At 36.6% G+C, this 14,034-nt stretch overlaps 1 protein-coding gene across 4 annotated transcripts in view; it reads left to right on the forward strand.

The window, feature by feature from the left end:
• Positions 1–14,034, forward strand: part of parga (poly (ADP-ribose) glycohydrolase a) — a 37,059-nt gene that overhangs the window by 19,469 nt on the left and 3,556 nt on the right. For all 4 annotated transcript variants that reach the window (XM_053501995.1, XM_053501994.1, XM_053501996.1 and 1 more), the window contains 5 exons: positions 4–64; positions 1,372–1,447; positions 6,453–6,600; positions 11,514–11,592; positions 12,375–12,483. In XM_053501995.1, the coding sequence (XP_053357970.1) occupies positions 4–64; positions 1,372–1,447; positions 6,453–6,600; positions 11,514–11,592; positions 12,375–12,483 (473 nt within the window). The remainder of the gene's footprint in view (positions 1–3; positions 65–1,371; positions 1,448–6,452; positions 6,601–11,513; positions 11,593–12,374; positions 12,484–14,034) is intronic.

A 14,034-nucleotide genomic window follows, 5' to 3' on the forward strand; every position in this document is an offset into this window, starting at 1 on the left:
TAGTGCCCACTGGTCTCGTGACATTTACAAGACAAAGCCTGAACAGTTTTCCTAAATGGGAAAGGTACAAATATTAATACAAATGTAGTATGTGGTGTAAGAAAATGTAAAATTAGTGTTTTGACCTATAAAGCAAAAATGCTAATTTACATTTTTTCATACAGAGTAGTTTTAGAGCCTCACTCATATCTTGTGCCATCCAATCGGAGAGATCATACCTTCAAACCCACTGCTCCCTTGATAAATGAAGCATGGCACTATGTAGACTCTCAGGCCAATTGCTTCCCCAGGCAGTGCACCCTGGAAACTGAGTGAGGGAGCAGGAAGTACAAATCTACTTTACATGAGGTTGATCTGCCTGTCTTTTTAAGCTCATTAAAATCTCAGACGACTGAAAAACTTGTGCTTGGGAATGCATAAAATTCCGGGCTACAGTCTTCCAGCTTCCATTTTAAAAATTAAACTGATGGAGAGATTTAAGTTGTTTTATAGTTCACAAACATATTAAGCTTTTCCAGCCCTTTCCTTTATACAATAACTTACCAAAATGTGTTTACACATGATATGCTCTGATGAGTCATACTTAGATTGTGTATGTAATTGCCTTATACTGTATACATAGATTTTGGAATAAACAATAAAATGGCAATGCCACCTGAGGACAAGTTAGTACTGGTGCATTCTGTGTTAATAGAGTGGATATTTTATTATTCAATAATTTGAATAATTAAATAGAAGCCTTGGTTTTAAGTTTGCCTGTCATCATTAAGAACATTTAGGTACAATTGTGAAGGGGTAAAAAATCCAATTTTAAGTAACAATAAACTAAATTATTGCATTTAAAACATGAGTTTTTAATTAAATGTGGAGTGTGTATCTTGCCTTATGCCTAACAGTACCAAGTACCATAATTAAAAAAAGGACTAAGAGTAGCTTGTATATTGAAACAATGGTATTATGGTGAATATGTAGGAAGGAACAATGTGATGGATGGATGGATTGGTTAGAGCAATGTGGGGACCATATCCTTAAGGAATAACTTAACTCACCAAAATAGGGGGAGTTTAATGTGTCAGAGAATTTCATATGATGTAATGATAAAAATTCACTTAGCATTTCAGCTTATTGTGGGAAGACATAGCTGGACCCTGATTTTGCTAACTACCTATCAGTTAGTGTTTCTCTTCAAGATTTGTAACAGCCATATTTTACAATATTACATTAATGACTTGGTAGATAATTAATTATATGAGATTTATTTGAGCATTTTCCAGAACAATTCAAGCATGATATTAGGACAAGTTATTTAGTTTGACAGAGGACTGGGGTGCATGGCATCTGTGACACAGTATTTTGTGTTTTTCTCTTTAGCTTGACTACCCAGCTTACACAGCTTCATATCGCCTGCGAGGGGACCATTGAGGATCAGGGGTGCGGCATGCTGCAGGTGAGCACTTTATTGCATGTGTAGGTTATGTTTTGTTCATTTGTCCTGATCAAATAAACATGCAGGATGCTCTGTTTATTTAAAATGTAGTAACATAACACATTTCACATGTATTTTATATTAACTGAATTTTCATATAAACAGATTTCCCTATACAGTGAAACCTCAAATTGAGATTAATGCGGTTTCTAAGTGTCCTGCAAGACGAGCAAAGATTTTTAATAAATTTTGACTTGGAAAATGAACAAGTCTTGGTTTACGATTACCATGCATCATGCATGCGCTTCTTGTTTTGACGCCGGGCGTCACGTGATCACAACTGAGCGAACGGTTTTTCTCTTCCCTGCTGGGTCTGCACGTCTCTTACTGGTATAATCAACATCCGTGTACTGTATGCGTGTAGTGTTTACTATAACACTATGACCACATATGGGCGCGTAAAACATATTTTATTTTGTGTCTGTATGCGTGTGTGTACAGTGTGCGTGTAAAGCAAAAGCAAGTCTCATTAGAGAGGTTGAAGATAATTTATCCCTCTGTATCAGCCTGCTCTTTGTGCCCTCCTACTTTTACCTTTACAGACGCACTCTCTCTGCTCTACACAGAAACACCGCTCTGTTGCAATTCTTTTCAAAGGTAAAGTGCAGGTTTAATTTGTTTTATTTTTACTTTACAGCAGTGATTTCATTAGTGTGTCGCTCAATCAAGTGTCATTAGAGAGATTTCTTTTCTTTCTTTTTTTTGTTAATAAAACGGTGGTGTAAGAAAACGGTGTGAAAAGAGTAGAGGAAGGGTATCTGTGTACGAGATACTGTAAAACGAGGAGAGGGCGGGGGCGCTCCTTACTTTAGATTTACACACAGACACACACACACACACACACACACACACACACACACACATGGTGCCTGCACGCACAAACGAAAACACTTATCTGTCGGGATTTATTTTTCCTTTTTTTAAAGGTAAAGGGCAGGTTAATTTGTTTTATTTTTACTTAATATTTCGTGTTAATTATTTTTATGTGTTTATTTTTTGGGCTGTGGAACAAATAATTTGAGTTTCCATTATTTCTTATGGAAAATTTTATTTGGTTTACGAGTGTTTTGTAATATGAGCCCACTTTCGGAACAGATTATACTTATAATCCAAGGTTCCATTTTACTAAAAAAATACCCATATCAAAGCAAATGTTTAGTTCTGTCAATAAAAACATATGAATTTTATCTGTAGTATGTGACTATTTTCTGGCTATTTTTTTAACATAGCCCACATATGTGATAAATACAGAGCAGGTCAAAAAATCTTTTATTTTAAATTCAATATTTTAGAAATTTTATACAAAGTTGGCTTTAATGGCCTTAAACAACTATGCAACTCTAGTAGACTTGATCTACAATATGTGTAACAAGTTTTTATGGCTTTTAATAAAAATTTAATTATTGCTAATATAAAGATTCACATCCTCACTGTTTTGCAGATAATTCACCTTGATGTGTGTTGTTATAATTGTTTTGTAAGGCACATAAACGTTTTTTTTTTTTTGTTCAACAAATATCAACAAATATCAAAAATCAAGTGTTAAAAAAGTGAAAATGGACATGTTCCCTTTTTTTGTGCTGTTTTTACTGATATGTAAATGCAGCTGATGCATTTACTGAAGCTCTTTTTTGTATTGTCACATTGTGTCAGAGTTGATGTTCTTCAGCCTTGCCCCACTTTGGGTTTTAGTGTCTTGACACTACTGCAGCCAGAGTGTCTACCTTTGTCATGCCAGCTCACCCATTCTCCCCTCCTCTCTCCGGGTGGAGCATATGCTGACAGCTCATGCACACACATGAGCAACCCTGGGAGATCCCACTGGGGTGGGTCTGAAGTCCTGTAGGCTTGATTGATGGATATTTTTGGAAGCTTGGGATGGTCTGACAGTCTGTCAGTAGTGTTGAAAAGAGTTTCAGCGTCCTGACCCCAAACTGTGTCACCTGATCGGTGAGAAAAACAAGCAGCTCATCTCTGCAATTCATTTTGCGGCAGTCTCATATTAAGGATTTGCAGTTAAGTAATAATCAAAATCAAGACCACAGTACATTTAAGTTAGATACTAAAAATAAAACAAATTAAATAAAATAGTAAGTAAAAAATGTGAATTAGCAAATGTGGAGCTCTCGTAGGTCAACTAAGGAAATAGGCATTTGTCACTATTAGGGCTGGACGATATGGCAAAAATTTATATCACAATATATTTCTTAATTTTGTTCAATACGATATAATTCCGATATCGATATGGACAATATTAAAAAGCCTCAGGAAAAAACTGCTGAGGACACACACAATGGATGTCTGAAAACGGAAGTCTATAATACCTCCAGACACCTCCTATTAAAATTATATAGTTTTTTCTTTAATAAAAACAGTAAAAAAAAATAAGGTTCACTTTTTATTTGTATTTAGCTTTACAAACAAGAAATGTAAAATAAACGATCAAATAAATAAAACTCTCAGGAGTGTGTGCGCGCGCCCGCGCTTCGCACACACATCGACACACACTCGCCTTTACCCGAAAGGAGTTGGTTGTGTGTGTGTGTGCGCCTTTACAGCCCCCCTTCCACCCCCAACTCCTTTCGGGTAAAGGCGAGTGCGTGTCTGTGTGTTCGAAGCGCGCACACACTTTTCGGCTTCGCACACTCATAGACACACACACTCTCTGCCCTACACACAAACTCCGCTCTGTCGCGATACACGAGAGAAGAGGAAAGATGGATCTTTACCCCTATGAGACTTGCTTTTGCTTTATACGCGCACTGTGCAAACATGCTAACAAACACAAAATTAAATATGTTTCACACACACACACACACACACACACACACACACACACACACACACGGTCAGTGTTATAGTAAACAGTACATGCGTGCATGGATGTTGATTATACCAGTAACAGACGAGCACTAAGACCCAGCAGGGGAGGCGATTACCCACAATTCCACAGTGCAAGAGAGAGAAAAACCGTTGGCTCATATATTCAAATGTATATCGAAATATCGGAAATGTGTTTAAAAATCATATCACCATTAGGGCTGCAACTAACGATTATTTTGGTAATCGATTATGTTTTCGATTAATCGGATAAAACCTAACCACTTCTTAAATTTAATATTTTGCTTATAACTATTAAAAAAAAATTTTAATACAAACAAAAAGAAAATATTTTAAACATGTTTTTTAATGAAGCCAGTTTCGGTATCGGTTTTCGGCCAAGTGCATCCAAAAATTTCGGTTTCGTTTTCGGCCCAGAATTTTCATTTCGGTGCATCCCTACCTTAAATGAAATATAGTATATAATATATACAGTTTTTATATATATATATATATATATATATATATATATATATATATATATATAGTTTAAAAAATACACTGATATATTCAGTTGATAAGATATAAACAGCTAAAATAATGTAATTTTGTATAATAAAACTATGTATGCATAAGTAAAACCACAGTAAATTACAAGTTAACTTTGTAGTGGACTATAAAAAAACTGTAGAAATGCAAAAAGCTAATAGTCACAAATGTACTGTTATTTGCGTTCGCTGAAAACCACACAAAGTTATTTGCACCGTGTAATTTACGATAATTTAAAGTAGCGCCATTTAACTAATCACTATTGCTCATGAGGTGATTGTGCAATGTGATGTTAGCGAGTAGCACGTGAACAGATCTAGCGCGACTGTCCCGAAGTTAGTGAACAGTTTTAAAAAAACCACTTAAACTATACCACTTTTACACGATGAAGAGATACAGTTTTTACTGACCCTGCTGACGTTTCGCCATCCGTAACACCAACATGTTTTCTTTTTAAGTGTTCGTGCATGACATGCCATGAAAGCTCGGTCTTGCATAGCGTGCAGGTTACCGTCTTCTTAGAGGCGTTTAATGTGAACTGCTATCAAACCTTGGAGGACTCGGGGCGCGCGCTTTTTCCTGCAGACGCTCCTGTAACCTCCATTGCGCGAGCGGCTGTGTATCTGTGTGTATTTGTGCATCTTGTGGTCGCGCGCCTCAGTGACGTGAGCAGCCCAACTAATCGATAACGGCATTCGTTGACAACGAATTTCATTATCGATAATTATCGATTTTAACGATTAGTTGTTGCAGCCCTAATCACCATTATTGAAAAAAATTATATCGCGATATATATTGATACCGAATTACTGTCCAGCCCTAGTCACTATGCAGTGCTAACCTAGAAGCTGACAAATACACACCAGCTATTCCAATACTCACTATTATTGTTGGGTTTCATGATTTTAATGTAATATGTTTGTGGCTGCAGAAGAAAATATTTGTACCCGGAGGAATAAAATCTAAATTTGTTCAGGTGTTTTTCTCAGCTTACTTCTCTTCCTTGTATTTTTGGATAAGAGTAGACAACTGAATGTGTTTACATTTTTGTCAGCCAATTATGGGGCATCAGTACGATGCAAAAAATGTCATGCAGTGTGTCAAGTCAAGGGCTTCATTTAAAGTTAAAATCACTTAATGATTTTTATGATTTTAATCATTGCATAGATGCTGTTACTAGATAAGCTGTTGTTCTCCTGGAAATCTCACAAAACGTTTTTAGAGTTGTCACAGATTTATGTGACAAAAAGTGAGTGAGCATCTGGTGGGAGTGCTTTTTCAGTAGGAGATGTCAAAGAAATTGGCCAGATTGGTTTGAGCTGTATAATCACTCCTTTACAACTGTGATGGGCAGAAAATAATCTTGGCATGCACAAATGGGTGGATGTGCTGCAACAGCAGCAGACCACATTGGTTTCCCCTCTTGTCAGGTGCCTGCAGGTACTGCCACGTGATGTGCCGATTAGATAGATAACTGCATACATATGCAGATGTACAGGTGTTTCTAATAAAGTGAAGGGTTTGACTGAGGGTTTTAATGCTCTGTTACTGTTGTCATTCTTTGTGTGTATGTGTTTGTTCCATCTTCTGGCTGCAGGTGGACTTTGCTAACAGGATGGTAGGTGGAGGGGTGATAGGACAAGGGTTGGTCCAGGAGGAGATTCGCTTTCTCATCAACGCAGAGCTTATTGTCTCGCGTCTCTTCACTGAGGCGCTAGAGCACAACGAGTGCCTTATTATCACAGGTAGACAAATAATTTGATTTTCCACTAAGTTTTTTTCCCCCCCTTATCTTTTCAGTCTTGCTTTTTATCCTGTTTCTCGTTTCCATTTCTCAACCTTTGTCACTTTCTTTGCTTCAAACACACAGACATGTGTTCCTCCCCTCCTGCTGTTCTTTCTTAATTCTTCATAAATTTGATCAATCTGATACTTCACTCAGCAGACTGGTACTTTTTCTTTATCAGCCTGATACGCATTTACTTTAATTTTCACCACAAGATTTTTCAGCCAAGTTTAAGCATCATGATGTAACAGTTAATCCAAGTTTACATGAATAGCATTCTCAGTCAGTTAACAGCATCTAGTTTTCAGCACTTCTCTCTCCATAGATTGAGTTGACCATCAATATATATATATTTTTTTAGCAAGTTATTTGCCGTTGCTCACTGAGGCCTATGTATTCATTGGGTTCCATTCATTCCTCGTCCATTTCCCTCTCCATCCAATTTAAACGTAAATCTATTACATTGATTCACTTCAGACTGCCCTGTTATTTGTCATTTCTCCCCAGTCGAATTGCCTTATTTTTCACCCTCCAACTCCCCATGTTGAGTCAACAAACTATGCTTACCCTCCCCACTCTGTAAGGCTGCTTTCTTACAGAGAAGTGGCTCTGAAAAGAAGCCCAGGTCATGAGTTGGTGTCCTGCATTCTGTGTCCTAACTGCATCAATCTCTCACTACAGCAAACCTGAAATCCTGCTTTTGTAGGTGTGTGAGACTGATACAGACCCTGTCATAAGTAGTTTAGCTCTACCTGAGTACGATCTTGTGATGGGTGGCACATGAAATACACCTTTTTGTGGACACATGACTAGCGAGTTACAACAGCAGACAGCAAAAGAACCCTTGAAAAACATCAAGCTAATGTGCATTTTTCTTGATGATTAGGTTCAAGGTATATTTTGGAGCCAAAAAATAACAAAGGTCACTTGATTACCTGATTACCACACAGATAAGTGTAACCTAACAATCAATAGCTTCTTTTCTAATTATTTCCATATGCATTTTTCTGCAACTTATTCAGAAGAGAAACAAGCATGTGGAAATAGATAAAAAACGTAATAATATACTGTGTGTGTATATGTGTGTGTGTGTATATATATATAATGTGTATATACTGTATGTAAATATATATATATATATATATATATATATATATATATATATGTGTGTGTGTGTGTGTGTGTGTGTGTGTGTGTGTATATATATATATATATATATATATATATATATATATATATAAATATATAAATAAAATCTCACCTTTACAGCCCTCCTACCACCCATCCTTTGCTTGGCTTCCCAAACACACAGACACACACACATACTTTTAGCCTTACACAGAAACTCTTTACCCTCTATGAGACTCGCTCTTGCTTTATATGCGCGCTGTACAAACACGTTTACAAACATAAAATATGTTTCACACACACACGTGGTCAGTGTTATAGTAAACAGTACACGCTTGCACGGATGTTGATTATACCAGTACGAGACAAGCACTAAGACCCAGCAGGGGAGACGATTACCTACAATTCCGCAACGCAAGAGAGAGAAAAAACATTGGCTTAGTTGTGATCACGTGACACATCAAAACAAGAAGCGCATGCGTGATACATGATACTTGGTGCTCGTAAACCAAGACAATGCTCGTTTTTCAAGTCAAAATTTAATAAAACTCTTTGCTCGACTTGCGAAACACTCATTAAAACCACATTACTCGTAATCCGAGGTTTCACTGTCCTTCATAAAATTATGTCTCAGCAACATTAACTAATATTGTCATTTCAAGCTTTCTAATAAATAACTAATTAACTGTTCTAGGGTTCAATTCCAAATAGCATGAAATAGAAAGCTAGTGTGCTATGTAGGCTTTGCAATCCCTTGTTCCACACAGCTAGTAGTGCCATTGATTGGGATTCAGCCTAGAAGCTAGTTAGCATCATGGCTCATGTTAGCTGAGAAGCACAACATGGATGATTCAGAGGTAATTTAGAAGAACTTCGAAAAAAATTAGTAACCAAAAGACCAAAATTCACGTATAATTATCAAGTGTGTTTTCCTGCTGAAAGTGCTTCTGCGAACGGTTCTTTATGTAGATTCTGGCACAGGCATCCGGTAAATAATGCCCCTTTTGGCATCCAGGACTGGGTGGGATTGTAGCAGACAGACGTCTTGACATCAGGTGTGAAAGGTCTATCAATCTAAATCCTTTTAAATTTTCATAAATAGAACATTGCAAATGGGTGATCAAGTAATTTGCTTGCCAGATTTGCTCCGAGATGGAAGTTCTGTCCTTAAATCCCATGTAATCTTATTACTAGACTTTGGCTTTTGTCTCTTTGTTCTTTATTTAAAAAAAGATTTTGGGCAGTCCGTGAATGCTTATTAATCCACCTAATAAAAATAGTTCTATCAGCAGCCTGATAGCACTTCATCTGATATATGTGGTGCATTAGAAATTAGGATTTGAAAAAATTAGGTGTGTTGTCCCACTGAGAGGTTAGAAAGTGTATACAGTACTAAATATTAATGTTTTTTTTCTGTTTCCCATGTTAAATTTACCTGTCTGCTGGGAAACTATAAATAAAAATTAATAGCTAGAATGTGACCTTTCTCTCACAGGTCACTTCAATGGGTACACCTTTCTAATACTAGGTTGCACCCTCTCTTGACTTCAGAATTGCCTTAATTCCTCAAGGTGCTGGAAACATTCCTTAGCAATTTTGGTTTATATCGACATGATGGCATCACACAGTTACTGCAGGTTTGTCAACTCCGCATTCATATTGCAAATCTCCTGTTCTAGTAAATCCCAAAGGTCCTCTATCGGATTGATACCTTGTGACGGTGGAGGCAAAAATGTAAACACATCAGACAATTTTTTTGCGCTTACAGCAAGAGATTTTTTTGAGCTCGAACCAGTCTGGCCATTCTTCTGGTGTTTAATTTGTAAGGAGCAATAAGTTTTAGACATCTTTTTTATTTTTTAGAAGTCTTTTAAAAATGTCATATGACAGTTTTTGCATGAGATACTGTATTTGCCAATTGTCTTAGTTTATGCCCCTATATTTGTATTTCATTACATTTCTTCATTTGTCTTCAGAATCCTTTTGAGACACAATAAATCTCTTATTTTATAAAATAACACAGGTGAGTGAGATCTACGCTGTTAGAGCTATCCACCTGATTAACTTGGTTTTAAACCATAGACAATGAAGAAGATAAATTTATCTATTGTGGATAACATGTAGTGGGAGAAACCATGTACAGCCTTGCATGGCTTGCTTGCAGGCTTGTGAAGTGGCTGGCTTCTGTTTTAAGGAGATGTGCAGTGATGGATCCAACCATTCCTCATCCACCCATACTGGCTCCCACTCAGATTCAGCAGACTGGAAGACTGCAGAGAAGGACCTGTTTGTCCTTTGTTGCTGAGGACAAACACTGAAAATATTTCAATCCTATATAGATTAATAAATATAGTTGTACTATTAATGTGGTCTGATGCAATGTAGAGGTCCATTAGTAACACAAAATTGTTGTTTTCTAGGAAAACATATCCAATATTCTTTTTTTTGTTATTTTTTAATATATATGAAACAAATGTCTCCTCATATGAGACATCATATGTGTTTCATCATATGAACCACTCTTTTGATAACGCATTTCGAATCTGCTGGCTTAGGACACATTTTGTAATGGTCTAATCAATCTGAGACTATCCATCATCTGACTGCTTCTCGTCCAGCATCTGAACCCCCACTAATGCCATGCTATTTTGACCTAAACCCAAGCATGTTATGATTTGAACATGTGGATCCTGTAACCCTTATCCAAGCAAGCAGAGTACATGTAGTAATTTTAGCTTGTAGGGAGGTCAATAGAATCACTCTTTGACCTTTCCCTTTGGATGTACTGTATTCATCAAGAATGGCCTACAGTATTTAGGAGCATTACACTCCCTGTAATGATCAGCAGCCTAATAGATCCTTGTGGAAAATCGAAAAGAGGCAGTTAAGATGGTTTGAGTATGTTGAAAAGGACCTGCTTCCACTACAGATCTTTTGGTCATGTTGCGGAGGACAGAGACTCCAGGCCAGAGCCAGGACCACTAGACAGTTTATATCTTACAGTTGGCTTAGCAATGTCTGTGGGGGATACAGGATTTCAGACTGACCTTCACAACTTGTTGCCTCTACAACCTCCATACAGAATAGATAAATGAAAAACTGAATAATTGAGGAAAGGGTTTTGCTTGATGTTTGATCCAGAAGTTTTTATAATTGTTGCAGGGAATCATACCTGTGTCGTTAAACCCATTTACAGTATGTAGAGACTACTAATGTGGCTATTAATTCGAGTCCTTGGTATCTTAAATTTAGGCGCATCACTCTATGTCTTTTTCTCATTTTTTAGATGATGCTGTTAGCCTACTAGATTTTAACCGGATTTGTTGAGCAGCTGCTAATAGTAACGAGTGCAAATGAAAGGCATTCACCATGCTGTTTGGCTCTGCTCTTTTAGGAATAACCGACTTGTCCACACCTAAGAACAGCTGCTGAAGCTTTTAATGATACTGCAACTTGCTCTAAAATAGTCCCTTAACTTCACAAGCAGACCAAACATTATTTTTAATTAATTCAGCTCATCAGGCAAACTGGCACAGAGGAGTGAGGGAGGGTGTGAGTACAATCAATAATTCTCATAGTCAAAAAAATCTCATGGTCCTTGTTTTGGTTGCTGGATTTAAATGTTTTTAGCCATGATTCCTCCTGCTTGCTTTGTTTGATATGAACAACCTGTATTAAAATTAGTCCTGATGCTAGATGCCGGGAGCAAATTGTAGTTGTTATTTTTGTTTTCTTTGTATGCAGGCACTGAGCAGTACAGTAAGTACAGCGGCTATGGAGACAGCTATAGATGGAAGGAGAACTACAAAGATGAGATTGAAAGGTAAGGAGTTAAGTTTTTACTCTTCGGCTAATAACTTTTAAATTCAACATAAGATTTAGAACAGACCACTTTGTTATATTAATATAGAGCATAATAATAATAATTATACCTTGGACATTTTATATATATAACTAGACCCTGCTTACAAGATATATATATATATATATATATATATATATATATATATATATATATATATATATATATATATATATATATATATATATATAGAGAGAGAGAGAGAGAGAGAGAGAATGTCTGAGAATATGATTTTCTTTAATCTGCTTCGAGCCTAAATTCATTTGATTATCCTTATGCAGTTTTGCAGGGCACAACATTGATCTTTGTTGTAACTTTGATTCTTGAGTTGAATGTACAGAGAATGCAGAGACAGCATAAATGTTCAGCTATAAGATTGAAATACACTGTTTTAGGTGTCTTGTAAGCAGGGGGAACAAATGGTTATAATACCCAGGACAGACAGATTATGTTCCCAGGCTAGTAGTTTTATTATTTTTATTCATAGTTCCTCAGCAGAAGGCTTCTGATAGAGCCTTGATGCTTTGGAGGACTGCTTAACTCATCATACTTGGGCCTTAAAGTAACTTAGTTGCTGCTTTCTAGTTTATTTACATTTTAGCACCTATAACAGAGGACTAGGTAAGCATGTTGCCATTTTCACTTACATAGTTGGCTAACTAATAAACTTGTCTACCCCTGCCCTGTAAATTTTACCACATGTCTTGTAGTGATTGATCATAATGTTCTTTTCTCCTGCTTAGGGATAAGTGGCAGAGAAAATATACAGAGATTGTGGCATTGGATGCACTAAAGTACAGACACTACATGGAGCAGTTCCACCCTGACAAAATTACAAGGGAACTCAATAAGGTACGTAGCGAGCTCTGAATGTAAATTGAATGTCTCCGACAATGAAATATCTCTCAAGCTGACGATTTAAATCTAGGCCTACTCTCACTTTATGAGGATGACCTCGGACGACTTTTAGAAAAAGGAATTTATTATTTTTTTTTTGTAATTTTATTTAAAAAGAGAAAATCTTAAATATTCTAGATTCATTATAATGTAAAATTAAATATTCTAAGCATTTGTCCCAATTTTGAAAACGGCGTATAGCTCATAAAAAAACAATTATCTCATAATATTTAAATTTATTTTAAGTTTGAGTTAATTACTATTCTTACAGTACAAATACTGTATATCTCTTGGTCTAGTTCAGTACACACATGGAAAAGACTGCTGACAGTTGTCCAGAGAACGTTCGCTGACATCCTTCAGAAGGAAAGTAAGCCACAGAAGGATGTGTATTGAATCATATTTCTGGAAAGCTGACTTGAAAAGTGTGTTAGAAAAAGGAGCACAAACAATAGGGATTACTGCAGCTTAGGAAGATGGTTAAGCAAAACTGATTCAAGCTTCACAAGAAGTGGAATGGGACTGGAGTCAGTGCAAGAGCCACCATGCACAAAATCTTCAGGAAATGAGCCACAACAGTTGTGTTTCTTTTATCAAGCCACTCCTGAACCAAAGATAACCTCAGAAAATTCTTACCTATGGACCGTTTTTTAGTGGTCCAAAGTCCTTTTTTTTAGATAGAAGAGAATTCTGCATTTATTTTTGAAAAAAATAACTCTCCAGATTCTGGAGTCAAAATGGGGAGACGCAGAATCCAAATTGCTTGAAGTCCTTTATAAAGTTTCGACATTTGGTTATGATTTGGGGTGGCATTTGGCGGTATTAGTCTACTGCGTTTTATCAAGTCCCGAATCAATGCAGCTGAAGGCTGCTATCCAAGCAACCTGGTCTTCAATAGCGCCTCAGCAGTGCCACAGGTTGATCGCCACCATGTCATGATGCATTGATGCAATAATTTATCTTAAAGAAACTTTGACAAAGGATTAGGTGCATATTTTAACTTTTTTAGTTGTTTTTAGAATTTCTTCGGAATAAAAAAGAATAAAAAATGTTTCACTTTACATGTATTAAATATAGAATATATGGGTTTCATTAAATTACAAAGAAAATTATGCTTTTCACAATATTATAGTATATAAGATATACTGCCCAGCTGAAAAAAGTCACAAACTAAGATTTCATTTATTCACCTTTACCTTTTAATTATAGCTGGCCCATGTGCAGCCTGGTTCATGTGTAAATAATGATTTCTCATAATCCCAGAACCCCCTTTTTACAATTTGTGTCCTGGAATATGCCTATAACAATAAGGACAGACAACCTCCATTAATGTGATAACCTGGAAAATCAATATGTTCAGGTTGTCAGCTGACTTCATTTAATTGCCACACAACATTGCTCAGCCTAGACGTGACCAACTGAAGCAACTGGGTACATTGCTTCATGCACTTCCCTTCTTACCCTGATGCACCCATCTCTCTGGAATGGGGTCAGTCTGGACTCATC

This window comes from Clarias gariepinus, chromosome 8, assembly GCF_024256425.1.
Source record: "Clarias gariepinus isolate MV-2021 ecotype Netherlands chromosome 8, CGAR_prim_01v2, whole genome shotgun sequence".
Taxonomy (NCBI): Eukaryota; Metazoa; Chordata; class Actinopteri; order Siluriformes; family Clariidae; genus Clarias; species Clarias gariepinus.